Source organism: Musca domestica, unplaced genomic scaffold, assembly GCF_030504385.1.
Source record: "Musca domestica strain aabys unplaced genomic scaffold, Musca_domestica.polishedcontigs.V.1.1 10, whole genome shotgun sequence".
In the NCBI taxonomy this organism is placed as follows: domain Eukaryota; kingdom Metazoa; phylum Arthropoda; class Insecta; order Diptera; family Muscidae; genus Musca; species Musca domestica.
Genome location: NW_026712115.1, coordinates 13,805,979 through 13,817,797, shown reverse-complemented (window position 1 = coordinate 13,817,797; position 11,819 = coordinate 13,805,979). Strand labels below are relative to the sequence as shown.

Here is an 11,819-nt window from a genome sequence, read left to right as displayed (position 1 = left end):
AGGGGTTATGATCCATATTATGACCTGCCAAAGCGATTTTAGGTATCTTGAATGTTTATGTAGAATTTCTATTTAGCGTTCTTTATAGTCGGTATTTGACTGATTGCAGTCCCAATGTATTTTGCATTTTGTGTTTTCATTTGACAATTTATTGTCATATGAAAGAAGCAGGTCCACTTTTTGAAATTAACCCCATAACGCTTCTTCGGTCATTTTTGTTAGTTTAAATGTGTTCGCATCTTCCAGCTGAAGCACGATGTAGGTCCTGGAGTAGAAAGCATTTAACATCGTATTGCGCTCTCATTTCATTTTTATATTATTCATTCAGAATTCAAACCAATAAAAAAATGTACACTTCAATATAGAAAAAAGAAAAAGAATCTTCAACTGGTTCGCTGATTTTTTTGCGGCAAATTTTTAAAGGTGATTACTAAGTTTGTCGGTAGAATGTACTATTATTTTGAAATTCGATTCCATTGAAAAATTGTCGATTTTTCCCGATTCTAGAATTTTCGTAAAAAGCGACAACGGATAAAATTGTTATTTATAGATTTTATGTATTTTTTGGATATTACGAATAAATACATAAAATCTATAAATAACAGTTTTATACGTTGTGGCTTTATATTACCCAAAAAAAACCTACACATCATATTAGAATTAAAAAAAAAAAACACTACAAATGTACATTCGAAAATAGTAAGTCAAAATGGAAAAAAAATATGCAATATAAAACATTACTTTTGTACATTTTAAAAGTCAAAATGAAAATGTTCAAATTTCACATTATTTTTTTTACGCGATTTTTTTTGGATTTTATTCTTTTCTGCCAAGAGGCAATTCCGAATTTGTCTAAATCGTTAAAATCAGACCTGCGGTCTTTATGTTATAAGAGTAGTAACTAACACAACTTTCTTTTACATAAAGAGAGATAGATTTAAAAGTAGGCGCGTTCCTCAGCCCCTAAATAAGTACTTAGGGTTGGATGGAAAGCCAACAGCATCTCGTGTAATAATTCTCAAACCGATATCTTCACTATTTTGGCAAATATAAAGATTTCAGATAAATCGTAATAGTGGGCGTAAAAGGAGGCGTGGTCAATATTTTTTTCTTCAAAAACCTAACTCGGGGTATGACGAACGTTTGTACAAAAAATTATGCAAATCGGTCCAGCCGTTTTCAACTGATTCCGTTACCAACAAACAACAATTGATTTTTATATATATAGATTTAATACTAATTTTTACAACTAAGGAATTCATATTATTAATTAATTCAAATTCAAAAATAAATAAAATAAAAAGTCATAAAAAACAAATAAATTGAAGTAACAATTACAATTAACAAAATTCAATAAGGCAAAAAAAATCAATAAAACTGCTCCAACATTCTGCCCCCATTGAATGGCTGCAGGACTTTAACAAATCGGGATTGGAGCGAGCTTCCTTATTGGCCTTTTTAATGTGCCCGTCCTTGTTCTTACTTCCGCCACCCTGACCTTTCCGTCTTGGCCCTCGGTGACGTTGACGATTCGGCCGGTTACCCACTCTTGAGGTGGCAGATTGTCCTCGTGCACGAGGACTAGTTGACCGACCTCTATGTTGGGCTGGGGATAGTGCCACTTGGCCTTGTCCTGTAGTCCTAGGACGTAATCCCTCGACCAAGCCCGCCAGAACCTCTGCTTGAGAGCGGAGAGCATCTGCCAGCGCTTGCAGTACCTCTTCTTGTTGTTGCTGTCTTCTCCGACGGATTCTGGCGGCAGCGAACGCAGACCCGCTCCGATTAGTAGGTGCCCGGGAGTCAGAGCTTCTCCGTCGTTGGGGTCTGGAGACAGCGGTGCTATGGAGCGACTGTTTAGCACCGCCTCTACTTCTACGAGCACTGTGACCATCTCTTCTTGTGTCAGCAGCACTTTGCCGACAGCTCGTAGAAGCAGGAACTTCGCCTGTTTTACGGCAGCTTCCCACAGCCCTCCGAAATGAGGCGCCCTCGGAGGAATGAAGCTGAACTGCACGTTCAACGAGGCAGCGTATTCCTCCACGGTTTCTCGGCCTGCTAGGAACTTCTCCTGAAGCTCCCTCAGCTCTCTGCTGGCTCCCACGAAATTCGTCGCGTTGTCGCAGTATATCCTCTTGGGGAGCCCACGCCTCGCGGCAAACCTTTTAAAAGAAAGAATAAAAGCATCAGAAGATAAATCAGATACTAATTCTAAGTGAACCGCTTTGGACGTGAAGCAAACGAAGACGGCTATATACATTTTGGTAGGTGGTCTTCCGCGAATTTTTAAAGTTATATTTACGGGACCACAGAAGTCTACGCCTATTATTAAAAATGGACGTAAAGCTCTCACTCTATCAGTGGGAATAATGCCCATTATTTGGGTCATCAGCTTTGGCTTGTAGCGAAAACAATGGATACAATTCCGAACTATTCGAATTCATTCTTCTCTGGCATTGATAAGCCAAATTTGCTCTCGAGACAATGCAACTAAGGCTTTCGTACCAGCATGGCTATTATTAAAATGTAAATTATTTAAATATATTGACACAAAATGATGTTTTTTAGGAAGTAAAAGTGGAAACTTTGTATCATGGGGCAATTGTGCATTTAACAGTCTTCCACCTACTCTAAGCAGAGAAAATGTCCGCTTACATTCAGTAAAATCGTGGATAAATGGTGTCAATTTCTGGATATTGGATTTTAAGCATATTGACTTTTTTTATTTGAGAAATCTGTTCTGAGAAACTCTCTTTTTGAACTGCCTCTACTAATTTAAGAAAAGACCAATTCAATTCTTGAGCTGTAAGACAGATAGATTTGGATATCTTTCGTTTCTTAACTCGATCGACAAACCGGAAAACATATGAAACCACTCTGAGAAGTTTTTTATATGAAGAATGGTCATTTATTAATTTCAAAAGAGTGTTCTCAGAATATTCCTTATCTGTCTTACTATTTGAGGTCAGTAATACTTTGGATTTTCTTGTTTCCAATAATTTTTCCTCCTCAGTCAATTCGAAATGCTTGTTGACTGGCCATTTAGACATATCGTCTAACAAAAATTTGGGTCCTTCAAACCATATCGATGATATAATTTCATCTACTCTGCATCCTCTCGACACAATGTCGGCTGGATTCTGTTTAGTTGGCACATGACGCCAAATACATTTTTCTGACCATTCTTGAATTTCTGCGACTCGATTTGAGACAAATGTGGCCAGAGAAGAAGGATGGGTTTTTAACCAGTATAGTGTAATTTCAGAATCAGACCAAAAGTATATTTTTTCAACATCAAAGTTCATCATTGGTTTAATTCGTAACCACATATTTGCCATGAGATGTGCTGCTGAGAGCTCCAACCTCGGAAGAGATATAGTTTTGAGGGGAGCTACTTTAGATTTAGCTGTTAGCAGCCTGCAAGATACTCCATTAGAGTCCTGCGAACGAATATAGAAACAACATCCATAGGCACGCATCGATGCATCTGAGAACCCATGAATTTGAATTCTAGATGAAATATTGGTGTTAACGAATCTTGGGATTTGAATCGTATCCAACTTCGAAAGATTGAATTTGAAATCTTCCCAGAGTGAACTCAAACGCATGGGAATCGATTCATCCCAGTCTAATTTATTAATCCAAAGTTCTTGCAATATCATTTTGGCTTTGGTTATTATTGGACACAAAAGGCCGAGGGGATCAAACAAACGTGAAGATATTGACAAAATGTGTCTTTTAGTAGCTTTCAGATCTTGGAAGTCTCCCTCTATGTAAAATTTGAAAACATCATTTCTTGGAGCCCAATGCCCTTGCAGTCTCGGAATCCGAGTGTAACAACTTTTCACCACAAGTTGTCTCATTAAAATCTGGATGATTAGAAAACCATTTTGTGAGATTTAATCCCGCTGAACTGAGAATAGTAGTGACTTCATCTCGAATTGTGAGAAGACTATTCAAATCAGCAGAACCAGTCAACAAATCATCCACATAGAAGTCGTTGCTTATAACTTTGGCACCAATAGGCCAAGCCTCTTTGGACAAATCGCTCAAATGGTTTAAGCAACGAATTGCTAGAAATGGAGCGGACGAAGTACCATAAGTGACCGTATTCAATCTGAAAATTTGCAGCGGATCACTTTCGTTTTGTCTCCAAAGGATCAAATGAAAACCTCTATCTTTTTCGTCGATTAAAACTTGACGATACATTTTCTCAATATCTGCAGTAATTACGTATTTGTGTAAGCGGAATCGAAGTAACGTTGAGTACAACTCTTCTTGAATAGTTGGACCTACCATCAAGAGATCATTGAGTGAAACATGTGAAGATGTTTTACTCGATGCATCAAACACGACGCGAAGTTTCGTAGTTGTATTTTGAGGTCGAAAAACACATTGTTGAGGAATGAAATAATGTGGGTTATTAGGAATTTTATTGTTCGTTTTTTCCATGTGATTTAAGTCAAGATACTCTTTCATGAAAGAATTATACATTCCTTTAGTTGTGTCGTCATAAGAAAGTTTTCTTTCCAATGCCAGAAACCGCCTTTTGGCTGTTTCAAATGACGAACCCAAAAGTTTCACATCTTCTTTAAAAGGTAAAGACACTTGAAAGCGTCCTGACGATAAACGTCGAACATATTTTTGGAAATGTTCCTCACATTTTTGATGTTCCTCACCGAATTTTTGCACTATTATTTGGAATTTCTTCTAACTCCCAGAATTTCTTTACAATTGCATCAATAGTTTCTTCATTGTCTATGGCAACATTCAAGTGACATACACCTGAATTTGACCCCTTTGACTCATCGTATTTGCCAGCTACGATCCAGCCAAGAGAAGTTTTTTGCAGAACCGGATAATTTGGATTCGATTTGATTTGGCCTACACAAAGAAGTTCGAAGAAAACTTCAGCACCAAGTAATAAATCCACTTTACGAGGTTCATTGAAATTAGGGTCTGCCAGCTCTATATTTTTAGGAATATTCCAATTAGCAGTGGAAATTCTCTTAGACTTGTTATAGAACTCAATACCCAGAATGTAGATGAGAATTGTGTTGGATTGAGTCTCGACATCACAGACAGTTGAACTTTATTTTTCGAAATGGAAATTCCTTCCGAAATGCCAGTTAAATTTAACCTGCTACTTTCCCGTTTTATTTTAAGTCTTTGTACCAAGTCTTCGGTTATCAAATTAGGTTGAGAACCGGAATCTAAAAGAGCTCTCGCCAGAATATATTTTCCTGAGCTACTACGGACCTTCACTAATGCTGTGGCCAACATTACGCCTTCATTCGACGATGAATAGTTGACCGAAGCGCTAGACGTAGAAGGCTGCTCTTGATCAGAAGCGTATCGATGCAGTAAGAAGTGGTGTGATCCACCGCATACTCTACACTTCACTCCTGAATTGCATTTGGCAACAGTATGGCCTTTTTTGAGGCAATTGATGCAAGCAGGGACATCTTTAATGAATTCAAATCTTTGCAGAACTGGTACGGCAGTGAAGGAAGTACAATTATTTATATTATGCTGAAAACATCTACAGAACACGCACTTTTCAGAAGATGGTTTCTGTTTAGAAACTGAAAGTGACGTTTTAAAGTTTCTTTTAGGCTGATTCAAAACTTTGGTTTATTAATTTTGGGTCTTGCACCAGAAGATTCTTCAGCTGATATGTGCTGATATGTTTTATTTAAAGCAGCTTCGCAATCAGATCATAATGGGAGCTTCTCGAAATCAAGCTGTTCTTCCCATTTGGATTTAGTGATTGGATCGACCTTTGACATAACTAAATGAATTAAAATGGCATTCGTAATCTTTTTATCATCACCAATCGACAACAGCGAATCATAAATAGCAGAAACTGTGTCGATCATGCTACGCAAAGCAGAAGCTGAAGGTTTAGGGATCTCAGGAAGATCAAAAAGTTTAGCAATATTATCGAAAAATATTAAACAATCATTATCATAAACCTTTTTCAGACTAGCTAATGCCTTGGGATAATTTTCTTCAGAAATCTGAAATGCTCTTACAGTACCGAGAGCTTCATCGGACAAGCATGAAATTAAATGATTGAATTTTTCTATGTCTGTCAATGTCGGATCTGTGTGAACTAAATTTTCAAAAAGACTCATAAAATTTTTGTATTCGGAATATTTTCCGCTAAATTTAGGCAATTTCATGTTTGGCAATCTAGATTGATGTGATTGGCCACAAAAAGAAGTTTCAGGCATACTACTTCTCCTATTTTTAGATAAAATTCCTAAAAATAGGGACTTTGCCGTAACGCATAAGTCTTCTAGTTCACCTCGATCATTATTATCGGGATCTAGAATATCAAGTTCGGATTGCAATCTCATTGCGTCATCAATATATTTGTTAAGAATGTCTAAGCGACATTCTAGTTCAATTGTATTGAACGAAATTCTCTTTTCTCTGAAAAAAGTCTTAATTCTTTCAATATTTTCAATTACCTTTTTTTTCTGTTGTCGGGAGTGCTTTGGTGCTTCTTACCACCAGCCATTATATAGAATTTAAATTAAATTTGTAAATTCCAACAAAAAAGTATCTACACACTTATTATTAGTGAATGGTAATGAACTAGTTTATTAAAAATAAACTCTCGCTTTTATTAAAATTTATACAATGTCAGCTTTATTGACAATTTAATTATTATTTTAATTAAATTGTTTGGTTTACAAATGTAAACAATCAAATTTCAATATTTTAGAAATTTTACAAAGAATTACGTCGTCTATAGCACCCTTTATATTGCAGTGTTTCGAAAACTATCGATAGCACTGTTTACCAAATGGAGTAACCGAATACAAGTAGTCAATTACTCACGAAGTGTTTGGCACTAGTAGAAACTAATCAAAACAAAGAAAATGAGGTTAAAAAAGGCAAAATTAAACTAATAAATTTAATAAATTAAAAAATATATGTAAATTTGCCGAATTGTAATATTTGTTTACAATTAGTTTCACTCGCGAATGTATAATAAAATTTGTTTTCGTGGATTAGTGTGGTGCTATGAATATACAATAACAACAAGTGAAATGGCTGACAAAGCAAAAGCGGAATAAGAAAAGGCAAACTTAATTTATATGTAATAATTAAGTTTGTGTTATCTTGCCGCGAAATCAAGCCAAAACGATTCACAAAATATATATATAATTGAAATATCAAGCGCATATGGATAATTTGTGTGAATTTTGATAAAATAAAATTTGTTTAACAAATTCTCTAACACTGAGTAATTTACAGGTTAGGATTCACACAAATTATGTCCAACGCTGTTACCTGTGAATCAGAATCACTCTCCTGATTGTTGTGTTTGCTCCTGCATAGACGGCAATTGCAGCGACGGGGCATCTGGATTTGATGACAGCAGCAGGTTTTTTGATGGGGAGTGTTTATTTTATTTATTTAATTTAATTGTTTTTATACCCTCCACCAAAAAAGGTATGGAGGGTATATTAACTTTGTCATTCCGTTTGTAACTCATCGAAATAATCATTTTAGACCCAACAAAGTATATATATTCTTGATCAGCGTAAAATTCTAAGACGATTTAGCCCTGTCCGTCCGTCTGTCCGTCTGTTGTAATCACGCTACAGTCTAAACGAATTAAGATAGGAAGCTAAAATTTTGCACAGATCTCTCTTTTGTCTGCAGGCAGGTCAAGTTCGAAGATGGGCTATATCGGTCCACGATATCGTATAGCCCCAATATAACGGTACCCCCCGATATTCGGTATTTTGATGATTTTACCCACATTTTTCAACGGAATTGTCTGAAAATCCACACAAGGAGTTCTTTGTGGGTACTTTATACCTCGGCAGAGAATTATCTATATAGGTCCACAATATCGTATAGCCCCCATATAACGGTACCCCCCGATATTCGGTATTTTGATGATTTTACCCACATTTTTCAACGGAATTGTCTGAAAATCCACACAAGGAGTTCCTTGTGGGTACTTTATACCTCGGCAGAGAATTATCTATATAGGTCCACGATATCGTATAGCCCCCATGTAACGGTACTCCACGATATTCGGTATTTTGATGATTTTACCCACACTTTTGAACGGAATTGTCTGAAAATCCACACAAGGAGTTCCTTGTTGGTACTTTCTACCTCGGCAGAGAATTATCTATATAGGTCCACGATATCGTATAGCCCCCATGTAACGGTACCCCCTGATATTCGGTATTTTGATGATCTTACCCACATTTTTGAACGGAATTGTCTGAAAGTCCACACAAGGAGTTCCTTGTGGGTACTTTACACCTCGGCAGAGAATTATCTATATAGGTCCACAATATCGTATAGCCCCCATATAACGGTACCCCCCGATATTCGGTATTTTGATGATTTTACCCACATTTTTCAACGGAATTGTCTGAAAATCCACACAAGGAGTTCCTTGTGGGTACTTTATACCTCGGCAGAGAATTATCTATATAGGTCCACGATATCGTATAGCCCCCATCTAACGGTACCCCCCGATATTCGGTATTTTGATGATTTTACCCACATTTTTCAACGGAATTGTCTGAAAATCCACACAAGGAGTTCCTTGTGGGTACTTTATACCTCGGCAGAGAATTATCTATATAGGTCCACGATATCGTATAGCCCCCATGTAACGGTACCCCCGATATTCGGTATTTTGATGATCTTACCCACATTTTGAACGGAATTGTCTGAAAATCCACACAAGGAGTTCTTTGTGGGTACTTTATACCTCGGCAGAGAATTATCTATATAGGTCCACAATATCGTATAGCCCCCATATAACGGTACCCCCCGATATTCGGTATTTTGATGATTTTACCCACATTTTTGAACGGAATTGTTTGAAAATCCACACAAGGGGTTCCTTGTGGGTACTTTATACCTCGGCAGAGAATTATCTATATAGGTCCACAATATCGTATAGCCCCCATATAACGGTACCCCCCGATATTCGGTATTTTGCTGATTTTACACACATTTTTGAACGGAATTGTCTGAAAATCCACACAAGGAGTTCCTTGTGGGTACTTTATACCTCGGCAGAGAATTATTTATATAGGTCCACAATATCGTATTGCCCCCATATAACGGTACCCCCCGATATTCGGTATTTTGAAGATTTTACCCACATTTTTGAACGGAATTGTCTGAAAATCCACACAAGGAGTTCCTTGTGGGTACTTTATACCTCGGCAGAGAATTACATATATATGGGTCCACAATATCGTATAGCCCCCATATAACGGTACCCCCCGATATTCGGTATTTTGAAGATTTTACCCACATTTTTCAACGGAATTGTCTGAAAATCCACACAAAGAGTTCCTTGTGGGTACTTTATACCTCGGCAGAGAATTATCTATATAGGTCCACAATATCGTATAGCCCCCATATAACGGTACCCCCCGATATTTGGTTTTTGATGATTTTACCCACATTTTTCAACGGAATTGTCTGAAAATCCACAAAAGGAGTCCCTTGTGGGCATTTTACCTCCTCAAAATGAAGTGTCTATATAGGTCCACGATATCGTATATCCCCCATATAACTGTAACCTCCGATATTCGGTATTTTGATGATGTTAGCCACGCTTTTCAATGGAATTGTCTTAAAATCAACACAAGTAGTTCCTTGTGAGTACTTCACCCCCTGAGAGAGAATTGTCTATACAGGTCCACGATATCGTATATCCCCCATATAACGGTAACTCCCGATATTCTGTATTTTATGATTTGACCCACATTTTTCATCGGAATTGTCTGAAAATCCACACAAGGAGTTCCTTGTGGGTACTTTATACCCCGGCAGAGAATTATTTATATAGATCCACGATATTGTATACCCTCATATAACGGTACCCCCGATGTTCGGTATTTTGATGTTTTTAGCCATATTTTTCAACGGAATGATCACAAGGGGTTCTTTGTACACAAGGGGTTCTTTGTGAGCACTTTACCCACCGACAGAGAATTCGCTATATAGGTTAACGATAACGTATAGCTCCCATATATCGGTACCCCGCGATATTCGGTATTTTGATGATTTTAGCCATATTTTCCAATCGTATGTCTGAAAATCCACACACGGAGTTCCTTGTGAGTACTTTACACGCAGATATAGATTTGTCTTTATAGGTCCACAATATCGTATATCCCCCCATTTATTTTTTTGAAAATTTTCTAATTCGTTCCAAATGGTGGAGGGTATTCAAAGTTCGGCCCGGCCGAACTTACTGCTTTTTTACTTGTTTAATATTGTCTTCTTCTTCCTTGTAGTATTTTAACAAGGCTGTTTTGCACAAAATTAACAAAACACACCGACACTTTATACTCCCGGGTTTCGGCACCAAAATGTTCACCTTTATTTAAAGGGAATTATTATAATTTTTAATTATAAAATTAATTTATTTATAATTTTTAAATTTTGTTATTTTTTATGGTCGGTGAGAAGAAAGACGCGTATCGTTGGCGGTATAATTCACAACAATGACTTTATTATTATTCTTTCTCATTGTTAAATCACTCAAATGATTTTTTAATATTATTTAAATTTGATTTGTTGCTCAAAGAGCATTTTTGAAAACATAACATTATTTAAATTAATTATTTTCAGTACTTAATATTTTAACGCTACAAGAGCCACCTTAATGTCATTTTTTCTGTTTTCCCTTTTCTATTATTTACTTTGAATTCGCCCTAAAGAGAATCCATCATAACTAGCATTGTTATTGTAAATATGGATGAGCCGTCAGACGATCAAGTGATAGGCAGAGAACGCACATACGTACAAACATACATACATACGTTGAGTGCATCATCTCTGTTTATGTTATTGCTCTGCCTCTGCTGATCGTTCTGCTGCTATTCAATGCAAAAAATATTGTCCCGCTATTCCTTTGGTTGTTAAACCAGAATAGAAAAGAAATAAAACATTCTTATTTGAAACAATTAAAGAGTGAAGAAGGGTTTTAATTTGGTGACGGGCTAGAGGCAAACAAAAAAGTAAAAAATAACCCAACACAGTGGTTGAGTAAAAATTGCAAATTAATTTTGGAGAAATTAAATTTGATTGTCTTGATGGAACAAATTGCATAAAAATTAAGCTAAAGGTGGAACTAAACGAAGGCGAGAATTTTGGCGTGTCTCAACAGAGAAACAACATATTTGGACAAATTGCTCTTCCAGGAGGAAGAACTACGCTTGCTCAGGGTATTCTACTTGCTGTTGGATAACCGTGGTCAGATTAAAGGTGGATAGGTGTATTAAAGCACTTTTGTCGTAAGTGGCCCTATAGACAACACAATTGCCCAGAGTAAGTAAATTTACATACTCAAGTCGAACCCTTGAGTGAGGAGTTTGTTCGATTGCATATTGGACAAATTCCGGGGTTGTCAAAATAGGCAATCCTCAAACATTGGCGACCGTGACAGGACACTTGTGTCTTTTTAACCTACAATTTTTGCTCTATATTACCCAAGTGCATTTGGATTTTGTTTGCCCGCCTTTTTACTGTCAGCCATTACTCCGTCATTTTGCGAAAGAATCGAAGCCATTTTTATAAGCGATAAGGAATATTGCTGAATTGAAAATTTAGAGTGAGACAGCATTCTCGCCTACTTTTCATCTAATTTTTTGGTGCCATTTTTAAAACTATCGTTGCTCAAGTGGCTGAAGCTGAAAATTAGACTGAGACGGCATTCTCATAAACCGGCTTCTCTTTCTTGCGCAACATAATCCTATCATCGGCAAACAACGGAAAACATTTTTACACAAATTTATAATAAATTATAATTCCAA

The 11,819-nt window shown here is 36.8% G+C and overlaps 1 protein-coding gene across 1 annotated transcript; it reads right to left on the bottom strand.

Moving 5' to 3' along the window:
• Positions 1-1,308: 1,308 nt before the first annotated feature.
• Positions 1,309-7,691, bottom strand: LOC131804271 (uncharacterized). Its single transcript, XM_059126876.1, has 2 exons — positions 7,303-7,691; positions 1,309-2,159 (listed from the first exon to the last, which is right to left on the bottom strand). Exons 1-2 carry the CDS (start codon positions 7,372-7,374, stop codon positions 1,341-1,343), a joined length of 891 nt encoding a protein of 296 aa, XP_058982859.1. The 5' UTR covers positions 7,375-7,691; the 3' UTR covers positions 1,309-1,340.
• Between the last annotated feature and the right edge of the window lie 4,128 nt (positions 7,692-11,819).

What these genes read in the sequence shown, in the direction of transcription:
- LOC131804271 (XM_059126876.1), bottom strand. Translation starts at nt 7,374, where the DNA reads ATGCCCCGTCGCTGCAATTGCCGTCTATGCAGGAGCAAACACAACAAT. An exon ending in AGAGTGATTCTGATTCACAG is followed by an intron (nt 2,160 to 7,302) that starts GTAACAGCGTTG and finishes TTCTTTTAAAAG; the next exon opens with GTTTGCCGCGAGGCGTGGGC.